Genomic DNA, 14,452 nt, shown 5'->3' on the forward strand with positions numbered 1-14,452 from the left:
AATGGATCATCTGTCAGAGTGAGCACAAGGATTATCTGAGGATAGGTTGCAGAAAAGTCACAGGAGTATAAAGTTACTGTAAATGTATAAAAGATTCACCCCTGACTCTGTTTTCAAACACTAGCTCATGAAAATGCAACACTGTCCTTGGCAGTAGGAGTACTGTACGTGAATACTTAATCACAGCGTTTTCTTTTTTTATAATCATTATATCATGTGTCTCCTGTGGAGTGATGGAAGGACATAATGTCCCTTAGGTACCTCAGTTCCTTGCCAGAGGTACATGAAGACTTAATGAGATTGATCTGTCTTTTAATTTTAATAGACGTAACACAACTCGAGTTTTCCTGTCCTATCCATGCAGCATTTTGCTTAAATGTATAGTTTAACTTAAATTTAAATTAAATTTTTGGGTTTCTTGTCAAGCATAAGACGAGTCTCGTATAAGCTACTGCCAGCAGATAGTTGGCTTAGCTTATCAAAAAAACTGGGAAAGTGGGGAAACTGAAGAGTTAAAACGTTGTGGTTTTACGGGGGTTACACAATGGCACATACTCGCTCACCTGCCCTCTTCTCAATTCATTTCACAATAGGTGAAACTACTCCTTTGAAAATCCTTAAATATGAAATGAATGAAATATGAATAGATCTTACTTTAGTCGTATTTGTATAAACATTATAAAACTAAAATCTACTTCGGACAGGACATTCAAATAATCTTTAAAGCTAACTATAGTTTTAAAAGAAGAGCAAATATTATGAAACTATGTGGCCTGCACCAGTGTTAGTCACACTGCCGTGCAGTTTAACAGATAGCAAGTTTTCTCAGGGAAACACAATAGATTGAGAACAGATAGCAGCAGAAAACCTGCAAATCATCTCCACTGCAGGCTAACAAGCTGATTAATGTTGTGTGGGAACAAACTAATCAGTCTCATCAAAATGAAAGCCTTCCCAATTCAGGTTAATGAAATGAGCTCAGCTGAGGATGAGGGGGGAAAAATGTGAAATGCTGTAGTAACTATTAAGAAAAAAAAAGGTATCCACGGTTGATTCCGTTCACTTTATTTCAATACATGTTACTCATACAAAATAATCTGTACAAAGGCTAAAATAGGTCATATTTTTGCATAGAAGGAACAGTGATGTAAAACAAAAAGCCAGGATGGAATGGCACAGTAAACTCCACTCACTGTCACACATGGGCCTGATATCAATTAGGTTAAAAATGGGGATAAAGCTCCACACAAAAATACTCTGCTGCTCATCCCATGCTGGAGAAACATGAGACAAATTGGCAACGGTTCCCACTTTCATCATCTTCCTTTTGTTCTCTTGCAAAAAAAAAAAAAAAACCCCTTTGCGCAACTGGCTGACTACCATTAGCTCATCTCAGCGTCTTTAGGACAACAGTCCCTCAGGTTTTGTTATTTTTTTAAAAAGAGGCTATTTAAGGCAGCGATGCCACTCTTTTTTACTAAATACAACATGGGCTCTGCTGTGACACAGCTTCAGTTTGCTGTTCATGCCAAGTCCTGTCTCTCAACCCCCCAAAAATCCAGCATCAAACACTGCTTAAATGCTGCCTATATAATTGACAGTGACATATAAAAGGAACACATCAGGAGCGTCGAGTCATTAAACATGAAAGGCAATGAGCGTACGGTGTCGTGGAATTTTTGTGACACTCTTTCCTTTATTTAAAAAATATTTGATTTAGAGAATAAAGAGAAGGTAGTGCACCACCTTGTATAGATATTCAGAGTGCTTTCACATGTAGCAGAAAACTCCACAGGACAAGGCTGGCAGGTATCAGATAGTGCCACCCAGCAGAACACAACATCAAACACACCATTTCTAGAGCATACATTTCCACTGCTCAGATATTCAGCATTAGCACGGGGGAAGGATTAGGAGGAGATTATAGAAATAATATGTTGAGGGTGGCAAATAAAATAAAATAAAATAAAAAACAGTCTCTATGTCTCAAAATTCTTCACAGCAGACAAAACCCAATTACTGCATGTGCATTCTTCCTTTACCATCTCTGTGGCTTATTGGGAGTGCTTCCATGGATAAGTGGGAAAACTTAATATTCCTTCCAAAAAAAAAAGAAGAAAAAAACATAAGGAAAAATGTGTCTTACTACAAGATGCAAATGTAGTCAAATAAAATATGAAAACCATACTGACAAAAACACAAATTTACATCAAATTTACACTGCTCCTGTACTTTGAAGGAAAACAGAGGCAGAAAAACTATCAAACATGAGAAGATGAACAACATAAAGATGGAAGATATGTCTGTAAATGAACACTGAAGAGCGTGGGTTGTTAGGCATGTTAAAATTAGAAAAGGGCCAATAAACTGTTTGTAAATGTGAGTACAAGTGGCAGAGGTAAAGCAAGTTACATCAGTTGTAAAATGAGCATATTTACATCCTGAGCTAACGTACAGCGCTGATACTGATACTGTAGTAACATTAGCTCTGTGCTGCAGTGTCATCTAATAGTACATGCTCTAGAAATACATAATGGGCCTTACACTGGCAGTTTTAAAAGACATACCGCAAATTATAGCAGCACGTCCTAATTTAATTAAACTAGATCTTAACACGAAGAAGCACGTCGACAAGCGTGCAGTATGTCTTTTGTGGGCTTCACCCGATGCTATATGCCAAATGTTTCCCTCTCTATCAATTCTGACTTAATTTCTTTCACTGCCTGTAGCAATGTTAAGACAGAAAGGCATATTTGCACCTTGTAGAGGAACATCGCAAAGACTAATCCTCTTCGAAACAAATGCTTAATAGTATTATGTTCTCATAATGTGCGACAATGAGCCTCTGTCATTAATTAATACAAAAGAAAAAAAGACAGTAAAACAGCCTACAACAAGAAAAACAACAGTATATCGTATAAAAACAAACATGAAAACAGCGACAACCAATGTACAAAAATAACATCATGAAACAGCTTTTGTTAAAATAGCATTCATCCCTGTTTTCTAAAAAACATGGGGGAACATTTTCTCTGACATGAAAACTGGGTGACGGTAACAGAGCTGAGATAGGGAGTTCACACGGAGGAGAAAATGTCAGAATGTCAGCTCAGTCAGATCATTCGGAGGCAAGGAGTTACAGAGTTTGCAGGCTGCGTCTCTGAAGTATGACGTCAGGTTCGGAGACAGACACCGGATTTGCTTTAAGTCGTTTTCTGTGACATCTCTGACATTCTTAAACGCTTTTCCACCCAATGCAAGACAAAGCAGCGCAACAAAAATATTTATCTTGTGTTTCTTCAGAACTTCTTGCCTGCAGTGAGGATACATTGCAGTCTGACTTACAGAACTGTAACAGCGATTCCTGCAATAACCTCTCCCGGGTAGAGAATTTACCTCACAGCCGCTTCGAGGCGTTCAAAGAGCACAGCTGTATTTCTACAATGTCGGTGCTGCCAGTTACTGTATATGTAGCACCGTGTGTAGGGCAGAGCGAGGCAGTAAATAAGGGATGTGTAGAGAGTTTGTGGAGGCAGCCAAGCAGAGGAGACGTGACCACTCGTGCCTGGGCTGTACATCAGCAGCTGTCATGTTTCCCCCGTGGACACGAGGAGTCGAAGCATATGGGGGCAGGCAGTGAAACACAGCCAGCAGGGTCGCTGCACATCACAGCCCAAATCTGTTGTTTCCTGATGATGCACGAAGCCCCTCCTACTTGTCCTTAATATGTGTCTCTCATATTAAGTCATTTTAAAACCAATAAATAAATGCCTCACCTCAGGTAATAGTCTGAGGCCCACAGCCTGAGTGAAGCAGGGTGGGTTTTCTTTTCTTTGCCAAGTCATTTGTTAGTATCTGTAGCAGCATTGCACAGTGTCTGAATTTCAAGGTTTCATCCAAAGGAACACAACAACTCCCCTTTCAACCTTGGATAAAATTTAGAGCGACAGCCACTTCTGGTCCCAATGATTTCTCTACTCAGCTTTCAATAGCAGCAGACAAACAATCACCTGTCCTCTTCTGTTAAAGGACGATTTCAGATTATTACAACATGGCCTTACTTTTGTACTTTTGGCCATCATTCTGAGACCTGGGAATGTGGCAACATCTCTACAAAGAAGTGTGATGGGGCAAAAAGACAAGAAAATAAACAAGCAGATTCTAGACATCTTAAATTGCCGCCTACATCCCAGACTTTTCCACTAATTGAAAGGGCTAGAGAAACAAAAGAATCAATTGGAGCTTTGAAGGCTGGATTAAGAAAAGGAACGTCCTCTATCTGTGTCCAAAATCACACCCTTTTTTGTATATAGTATGCTATGTTTACAGTCAGTTTATAGATGCAAAAACTAGTCATGAGATGCTTCACCTCTTAGTGATAATGATGATGCATAGGTGTCCAAAAGCTCAGTTTACTGCTCACTATAGATTAAACTATTATCTACTATATAGAGGACAGTGAATGAGCGAACGAGGGAGTGATTTTGGACGCAGCAATATCAACAGAAAAATGGCCACAAAAAAAAAAAAGCACCAGGTTTGGAAGAGATCGATGCAATCGTATGGGTTGTTGTAACAGAAATAACAACTTTCACACATCCATTACACCACTTACAAAACTGTTTTTGGTGTGTGCACTACAGACTGTGCTTCAGACAATTTACACCTTTACCATGTTATGTTTTCACTTGTGTTGGTTCCAGGTGTAAATGGACTTGAAATCAGCATATGTCTTTGACTGAAAAATGTTAACTGCTCCACGCACCTGCTACTGCACCTGTGCGGACTGAAAATGTGTTCAGCTAGATAAGTCACTGCTGATTGAAGGCAAAAAAAAACTAAACAAAACAAAAACAATAACCCTCTGATATAGAAAACAGACTCGACTTTCTGGTTCAACTTTGACCTGTTGTACATGCTGTAGCCGTGCAGAAGCAGTTTTCCTGTGGACTGACGGATTATTACGGACTTTTCAAGTGTTGTTTACAACCTGTCATCTGACTGTATCCTGTATAATGTAATCATAACCAATGATAAAATCAAAGCTAAAATGATCCTTTAACAATGAGCCAGTCCTCTACACCACCACTGACATACACACAGAAGCTGAGAAACCTAGAGCAGACACACTGGAAGGCATTTTCTTGAAGTCGCCCCAGCGGGTGAAGTGTATTCTCAGTCTTAAGGAGGCAGGCTGATGCATAGGCCTCCTGCAGCGAATCAGCGGTAAACACACATAAACAGACATGTCCTACAGAGCTGTTGCCATACCTATCTGTCTCAGCTTTGATCTGCCTACACTCCCACCACCCCCTCCTCTGTCGGCGGTGAGAAAAGGAAGCTTGAGAATAATCAGGGAAGTTGTAAACCAGGGATGGGTCTGCGTGGTGAGCGGGAATGTCAGCAGAGATACTGTGTGTGTACGTTTGGAGCAAAAAGCTCATCGCATTCCGCCACGTGGGAAGAAAATTGGGGTGAAAAAAGAAAGATGGAGACAGGGGGGAGTTGACAGCCAGAGAGAGAAAGAAGAGGCTCTAGAAAGAAGAGAAAGGCTCTAGCCGCCTCCGCTAACTCAATTGATGGCAGCAGCGAGACAGCATGTCTGCTCTGTTTTTGCCCCTTGTGCCTCTGCTTCTTTGGATTTCTATGTTCTGTTTTCTTTTTTTTTGCTTTGCAGCTTGGACAATGTGATAAAACACACCCATAAAGCTACACGCACACACACACACACACACTCTCACACACACACACACACACACACACACACACACATAGAGACATACAGATAGTTTGTTCTGTATTCTCAAAGGGGGAACTTCATCACACAGATCTCTTCACTTGACAGTCCTGGTGAAGCACTAATAAACAGCCATTTTACACCATTTGTATTGTCTCATAGGGAATGGAAATACTGCTGCTGTGTGGCAGCACAAATTGTGTGTGTGTGTGTGTGTGTGTGTGTGTGTGTGCGTGTGTGTTCACAGGCAGATTTGTGTATTACAATTTATTATTCCGAGGATATTGCAGAACTTGCTCTAAAATAAATCCACTGATGATTCCTCACGCTAACACGACGATCCTCCATCACGCTCACTTTACCCAAATCTCTACAGCCAAATGAAAAAAAAAAAAACATAAATCATGGATTACATTAGACACCATCCCGCCATATCTGTGCCCCTCCGCGGCAACGTCACTTCAAATCCAACCACACTGCATGTCTAAGAGCTCATTGCACTGATCTGTTCAACACTTACATTCCACAGGAGCGTTGATGACACACTTAAAAAAAAAAGAAATTGTTTGACATTTCGACAACAGAGGTAAGTCAGTGAAGTAGAAAACTAGCATGCCATGTTGGAACATTTTTCATTTACAAAGGAAAATAAATGAAAATTGGGGCTTGACTTTATTCAACATGAGGAAAAAAAAAAAACAACTCCACAAGAGGTGGAGGGTATTATCAGTTCATATGTTTGCTGCCTCAGTGGGGGGCAGGGGTGGGGGGGGTGGTGGGAGGGGGGGGGCATTAGTAAAGTCTTCATTGTCTCAATGTCTTTCTTTTCTTCCAGCAAACTGTTAGACCAAGCAAAAAAAAAGAAAAGAAAAAAACACTCAAGAGGAGTGACAACCAATGGGATTCTCTTCCTTGCCAAAAGTAGGTGTCCCTTCTCTTTCAGTTGTGTTACTCTTTGGCAAAATGAATGGTGAGTGGAAAGAGCAGATCAGAGCGGGGACACAGCTGGAATCTGTACAGAGGGTCTGGGGAAGTGGCGCGGGGGCAAAGGATGCTCTAAAGAGGTTATCAAGTGGGGTGGGTGGGGGTTGGGGTGTTAAAATCAAGAGTCTTATCCCATCAGGCAGTGGGGCTCCTCTCAATCGGGTGCCTCCCCGCAAGGCTAAGCGTCGTATTTCTTCCCCGTTCTGTGGATGTGGTGGAACAGAGTCATGGAGAACGCCATGCCCATGAGCTGCAAAGGAAGGAGAAGGAGATAGTGAATTTGTGTCTGTATGTATAGTGTACATACAGTATGTGTCAGTGCATGATATACATGTGCATGTGTGATCTTTTTGATGTTGATGCCTTGGGCTGGTTTGTGTTTTGATGCACAATAATTCCTGTGCTGAGGCACAAGCACATTTTCGTTCACTCTCTCTTTTTCTGAGATGGCCTTCAAACACGAGCTCTGGAATCTTTGTGATGGAAAAAATGTACAGCGTGCACAAGCATTAAGTCAATGAAGTAAATTGAGATGCCACTAAATCAAAGTAGCCAGCTATCTCTTTGAAGTTTCCATTACCCCTGATACTTCTACATCAAACACAGTCACAAGGCTGATCCTAAAACCATTATCTGGCAAAAGTTTGGATGGCAGGGAAAGCGCAAAGTACTGTATGGTGCATAGTCTAATAGAAACGGCAACGTGGACTTCCTGCAAACAGGCTCCACTGGGGATTTCTACAGTATGTGATCAGCCTGGGAAAGCTGCTGATTCTCTTCCTTTTGTTTCAGTCTAAGCCTAATTCATACGGCTGCTTCAGAGAAAAACGCCACCTTATGCCACTGTCAATCAAAACACAAAGTGCTATCCTTCTGAGAAGGAATTAGGAACAATAAAAAAAAAAAATAAATAGATAAAAATGCTTCAAAACCAACCCAATTATTTACATATGGTTCATCAGTGCAGCTCTTACATACACAAGATGTTTAAACTGTCTCCTTCATTCAGTCGGAGAGCGAGACAGTATGACAGATGCTCCTGCAGGATTCTTCAAAGCGCAATCATCCGTCCATGCTTAAGAATATATAAAGACTGCTGAGATTTGATGAAACCATTGTGGACAAAGTTACACATACAGGCGTTACATTGGCAGTCTGTCATATACACCAATGAGCCACAAAATTAAAACCAGCTACCGGTGTTAATGTTGAGGCTGATCGGTTGTATGCTGCAAGTCTAAATCATTCATAAGCCAGTTCTCCACGCCTCTGGACATTATGTAACATTGCAGACTCGCAATGTCTCTCACCATGCCTTCGAGTCTGCTAATCTGACAGCTCAAGGTCTGTTTCTCGACTCTCCTGCCCCTCACCTGAATCAGGGGAGTGTGTGTGTGTGTGTGTGTGTGTGTGTGTGTGTGTGTGTGTGTGTGTGTGTGTGTGTGTGTGTGTGTGTATAGAGAGAGGGAGTTCATTAAAATTAATGTCAGCCGAGTCGGTGTTGCAGTGTTCTGCTCGAAGACCTTATCGGTCTCCAAACAGGGCAGATATTTGTCAATGTTTTGCATGTGTGTAGTGTGTGTGTGTGTGTGTGTGTGTGTGTGTGTGTGTGTGTGTGTGTGTATTTGGAGAAGAAATGAACAGACAGGGAAGAGATAAGAGTCATACAGAGTTGGAAAAGAGTCGGTGGGTTAGAATGAAAAAGTGTGTGAGCATGAAAGAAGAGGGTGCGATCTTGTCTTGAACACATATTGATCTGAAGTTGGGCAATATACTTAGTCTGTACTATACTGTACAATGCCGACTCTCCCTCAGCGTGGCTGTGAACTTTAACTAAAGCTCAAGCACCATTTTCCCCTAAGGACACAAGAAATGTGCAGGGTCTTATAAAACTCAACACAGAGATTTCACAGCGAGGCCACCTCGCTCTGAATGAACCATGGATTCACAGATTAGCCAACCGTAGACTTGTCATGCATGAGTACAGCCGCCGACAGGCCATGAAGGGCAGGGGGAATAAAGCAAGGAGGAATGTTGAAAGCATGAAAAGAGGGTAAGTGCAGCACGGGGGTTGAGACATAGCATAAACGGAAATATTAGGAAGTGAGTGACATGTAAGGTCTCAAGGACAGCAGGTGGAACTTAGACTGACAACAGATCTCTAAAATTATATGTAGTATGTATCAGCTGAAATGTAAGCATTAGAAGGTGAAGTGCATTTACACGGGGGGCACAGACAGCTATTGATAGAGAGTCTGACCCAGGGATGGAGCAGAGTTCCTAAAGTGTATTCACACTGAATGTGATGTGAATTTTAGGCGAAACATGAGTGAATACGAAGTTGAGTGGGTGCAAAAGCATTTGGTCAAGGCAGCGCAAAGTGAAGCAAAGATGCATCTGTCCATCCATGCATCCATCTATTGGGTGTTAGGAGCATATGCCAGTTTCCATTAGGGAAGAGGAAAGGTACCCTTGACAGGCTGCCAATCAATCAGTGGGGCACATATAGACAGGCAATCATTCCCTCACATGTAAACTCTTCACTGGCTGCCTCTGGATATGAACCCAGGACCTTTCTGTCCATTACTGCCCACTGTGGTTGCACATAAAAAAAAAAGAATATGTCTGCGCGAGCTAAAAAATATTTCAACTTGAGCGAAAACTTCACATTTATGACATTTCATAAACAGACAGAGACTGGAGGAGATTACAGAAAGAGATCAGTCAGAGTCTGAGCTGCCACACAAACACACTTTTACTCACATACACACACAGTCGGTGCATATGTTGCTAGCTATCTACAGCTAACGTCTGTACATTCAGATCACAGGCTGTCTGGAGCAAATAAACACAGACTGCAAAAACCGTTCAGGAGTTAAATTTGTGCAAACCTGAGGAAAAACATTTTTGCTGTGCTTTGCTTTGTTCCGTCTGAAGACACTTGTAGGACTCAATCCCCAAGGAAGAGGAAAAGCTACTGCAAAGAAAGTGAAAGTGAGACACTAACTGTATGAATAAGGATGGATGTAAAGCAGAGTTTAAGACAAAAAGAGAAACGGTACGACCACAGGAATATCTTTCCAGCCTCTCAACAAAGCCTTTAATCTGTGGCTCTATACCTTCTCCTCTATATGCAGTATCTGTGCTCTCCCTATCTTCAGATGGCTCCTATGCATGACAACAGCCTGTTTGGCACAAAGCCAGGTGACTTTGATTCTCCCAGACAGTATGAGGGTGCAGACTTCAATATTTCAAGATGTGTGGGTGCCCAGAACGCCCACTGATCACAGGCTTCATAAGTTTCTCAGCAAACATTGGTGGCACAGAGGCCGTTGGATGCACATGTATTTTTTTTTTTTTTTTTTTTAAACATGTTGCCTGACAGGCAGACACAAACAAATGCACCCAGACACAAGGAAAAAGAAGAAAAATGGAAGGGAAAATAAATGGGAGAGAGGCAAAAAAAAAAAAATAGGAGAAGGAAAAAACAATTTATCACTAAGGCAGCCTCCTACCTGCACTACCAAGATGACCATGCCTATGGTTCCCAGCAGGTGCTTGTTTTCATCCAGCCATTCCTCCACTTTCTCAAAGCAGCCCTGAAATGAAACAAAAGCTTGTTAAGATTCCACAAAAAAAAAAGAAAAAAAAAAAAGGTGCATTTTCAGTGTGGCAGAAGAATCATGTCACTTCAGTCGCAGTGGCCGCTCGTGGCATGTTTGGTCACCTAGAAAAAAAACCCCCAGACCATCCAGTTCACGCTTTTCCAGACAAAAAAATGCATCTCTTATATATGAGAAACACCCTCGGATGAATGAACTACCAGGCGAGGTGTTAAAAGAAGTGAATTACCCATGAATGATGCCTTCTGTATGCAGACTTATGGGCCATATAGACGGACGTGTGCACTTTCTCTTAAATATATTCCTTTCTGGGTTCACTCAGAGGTCACTCGCTGGCAGGGAGGTGGGGCGAAGGATTTAATGGTGACTTCAGCTGCAAAGAGGTGCCCCTTCTTGACTGTGGGTGCTGAGGCAGCGTGCAAGTCTTAACTATATAGTGTGAGGCCGTCTCCTCCTCTGGGCAGGATTACACACAAGATTTTAGTGCCGTGCTTTCCCTATGGGACAGCTCAATGTCTGCCTATTCTCATTTTGGCAATTATATTACAGCTTTTAATCCCCTACTTTGGACCTGCTAACAAACCACATGCCAGACCAACAGAAGATTAGACTTGTAATGGGGGTAGATTGGTGAACTGCAAGGTTTTTGAGAGAAAAAAAAGAAGCTGTTGTCTCATGCATAATGGAAAAAGATCCAGTGTGACCAGAATTCAGTAATACGAGGAAAACTTTAAAGCTACTCGAACTACTCACAGAGGCCTGTTAGAGCAGCTACTGAACAGATGGACTGAAGATAAAAAATGTATAAGATTTATAATTTTTATGTCCCCGGAGAATCCTGAACTAATATCAGTCGTGTCGGCTCGGAGTAACAAAATTATTATTTAAAATCATGTTTATGCATATACATATCTTCAAACATGACGTGAAACAAGACCTTATGGATTTGGCTTATGATCCCAATAGCGTCATATCTATGAACAGATAATGAGACAATGGGTACAACCAGGGAAAAGTCCCCCCACTCCAGACTGAAAGATACGTCGTTTTACTCTCTCTTGTAGTCATTTTGTGTCTGTTTGTAGTCCTTTTATTTCTCTTTAGTGGTTTTGTGTCTTGTTGCAGTTGTTTTGTGTCTCTTTATAGCTGTTTAGCATCTCTGTGGTTGTTTTGAGTCTCTTTGTAGTAATTTTTTGGCTGTAGTTGTAGTTGTCTTGCGTTTTTTTTGTAGCAGTAGTTTTGCATCTGTGATTGTTCTGCATCTCTTTGTAGTGGTTTTGAGTTTCAATTCATTGTGTCTGTCTGTAGTCGTTCTGTTTCTCTCTGTAGTACGTTTTGACTCTTTGTAGTCATCTTGAGTCTCTTTGTAGTTATTTGATTCCAAAAAGAAGCTGTTACTTTGAACAAAAGCTTTGTGCCCAGCAGGCCCATTCACTAATCCTTCCATGTTTACATCATTTGTAGTGTACGCACAACAAAAAACATGTTTGCCCTGTTTACCTTACGGTCAATCTGAACTCACCCTGTTCCAGAACATGTTGGTGGAGTTACGTCCACAGTTCTGATAATGCTCCTGGCAGCAGCGGTCAGGAACTACTTTCTCCTTCAGGGCCTCATGCCAGTCTGTGTATGATATCACACCGCAGCATTTCCACTGTGAACACACATAGACACAAACACACACACACACAAAAACACACACACACACACGCACAATCACACAAGATTATTTAATGCTTTAATTTGACAAGTATTGTAATTAGTCCTTTGCATTAGAGGGCTACAATAATGGAACAAAATGTACTTCCACAGCCAGTTTTGACTTTTAATGTTGCATTAATGCCACAGCTACAAGCCAGGAAATACATTAGATGGAATATTTCAGTAAAACTTTGCATTTATATATCACTTCTGTTGTTGTGATTGAACAACCACGGTAATGTTGCTAATATTTGATGTAATGCGTGCATGCTGTGAGATCTGCCTACCTCTGCTTGGATGATGTTCCAGGCATTTCGCAATCCTATGTTGTTTTCTGAGTTGTAGAGAGCCAGCCCATCCTTCAGGTCCTGCTTAGCATTCTCACTCACCTGGAGACGAAAGAGAAAACACCTGCCTTGGTTAGAGACCTCTGGTTTTTAAACTGTGAATCGAGTTACAGCATTAATTACAGTCTTGATAGTGGAGTAGGCAGCTGAAGCTTGAGTACTTTTAAGGGTGTATTCACATTATTTTGATCTTTTCAAACTATCAATGTCTTCTTCAGAGATGTATATGATAATGGTGGTGTCCATGGCAAGCAGGGAAGTGCTTTTTAGTGTCTTTAGAGTGCTGTGTTTGATTGATCATGGATTCCTTTCTTGTGAACCGACTCATCATGATGAAAAGCGAACATACACAGGCGACAGCAACAGCTAGGATGTACAGCAGATTACCAGCGGATACCAAAAAACCAATGGAACTTGACAGCAACTACACAGCTTACAGGTAACCTTTTCGCTTGTCATCTAAAAATATCTCCGCTACAGTGACTTGGACTTTGTGCATGATGACTGCAGATCTGACACATGTCATGTGTCGCTTCGCTCCACACACACACGCACGCACACACACTACTTCAACATGCCCTTCAGCAGAGCTTGCAAATCACTTTCCTCTTGACTGAACCCCAACAATGTGCTCGGGGTTGTACCATGTCTGATGGAGATTAATATCTCATTGGATGTGTTAATGAGATACAAAATCAGAGCTTTAGTTCTCCTGCAGTTCGCTTTGCCCGTAGGGATTTGCTAACTGCCAGGACAGATTGAGAGGCGCTTCAGATATAGTGTAATTATTACTGGAAAAATGACACGTACTGCCAGAACCATCGTGTTACGGCATCACAAGAAATACAAGTTATATCACAACAAAAGGAATGCACTTGCCTTAATAGTTAAAGCTTAAGGCTTCAGACTGTGCCCTGGAGTTTAAAAAAGATCTGCACACAATAAAAGAAGCGGCATCATGTCTGTCAGTGCCTGACACAACAAGGTGCTTTCAGCTATTCTCCACTTTCTTTTTCTCGGGGAGGGAGGACTAATGTTGAGCTAGACATTGTTTGGAAGCTGCTCGGTAAATTCCTCAGTTTAAAAAAATAACAGAAGCAGAAAAACTGAAGCCGCCTGGTCGATAATGTCAGCCTGCTTCTATAAAATAAATGTTACTTGACTACCTGTGTACGCTGCACTGTATATGAGAGACAGGCCAAACCTTCCCATAAATTAAATGAATAAATTAAGCTTTAAATGAAGTGACTCGTCAATGAATTGGTGGGAGGAAAAGGCCTCAAACCTTTGTTTTCTGAGCTGCGGCACACGAAAGCTATTTGCTGAATTAAACGTAAAAGTCAAACCGATATTTTTTACTGAGTAATTAACGTTTCCTTGGCAACAAAGTGCTTTATTTATCATTAATCATGCAAGACCAATTTAAAACATCATTTAAAACCTTTAAATCAGATTAGTATTATTTCAGATCACATTCCTCTGTCTCGCTCTGTAACTTCGCAGATGCAGAGGAGAGGATCTGTGTGTTGCACTCCGGGCTGCAGGCCCCACCATATCTGTCCTTGCGCAGGAAAATGAGATGAAGAGCAGCATCATCAATCTCTGCCTCGTACTTTGTTTTAATCCTCTATCTTCTCCTCTCCATCTGTATGTGATGCTGCTGGCTCATTACTGACTCCTCGCACCAACACAGCCACCAGAGAGCAGATGCCCCCCCCCCCCCCCCAAATAAAAATCATCGTCTGAGTCTCCGATAAGTCTCTGCACATCTTCCTTTGCATGTGTGGAAGTCTTTGTTAGAGCCTGAAATGAAACTTAATGATCCAGATTTACTGCTAACGAGAGGCAGACAAATGACTGCAGAACAAACAGGGATTTGATCATGCAACACTCTGACCCATTTTTCTCCTTGCGAAAGGAGCAGATACAAACACATCCTTTGTTGCATTAGCCTATTTTTTTCTGATAAGGAAAACTAACTTCTTGACTGAAACTCATGTTGCTGGTACTGAAAAATGTTCACAAACAACACGATGACACCGTACTTTTGCAACATCTCG

General features: G+C 41.5%; 1 protein-coding gene across 5 annotated transcripts in view; it reads right to left on the reverse strand.

Moving 5' to 3' along the window:
• Nucleotides 1-1,044: 1,044 nt before the first annotated feature.
• Nucleotides 1,045-14,452, reverse strand: part of tspan9a (tetraspanin 9a) — a 158,071-nt gene continuing 144,663 nt past the window's right edge. For all 5 annotated transcript variants that reach the window (XM_056386717.1, XM_056386716.1, XM_056386715.1 and 2 more), the window contains 4 exons: nt 12,333-12,434; nt 11,867-11,998; nt 10,237-10,320; nt 1,045-6,971 (listed from right to left, as the gene is read on the reverse strand). In XM_056386717.1, the coding sequence (XP_056242692.1) occupies nt 6,900-6,971; nt 10,237-10,320; nt 11,867-11,998; nt 12,333-12,434 (390 nt within the window). In that variant the 3' untranslated portion in view covers nt 1,045-6,899. The remainder of the gene's footprint in view (nt 6,972-10,236; nt 10,321-11,866; nt 11,999-12,332; nt 12,435-14,452) is intronic.

Source organism: Seriola aureovittata, chromosome 10, assembly GCF_021018895.1.
Source record: "Seriola aureovittata isolate HTS-2021-v1 ecotype China chromosome 10, ASM2101889v1, whole genome shotgun sequence".
NCBI classification, from domain to species: domain Eukaryota; kingdom Metazoa; phylum Chordata; class Actinopteri; order Carangiformes; family Carangidae; genus Seriola; species Seriola aureovittata.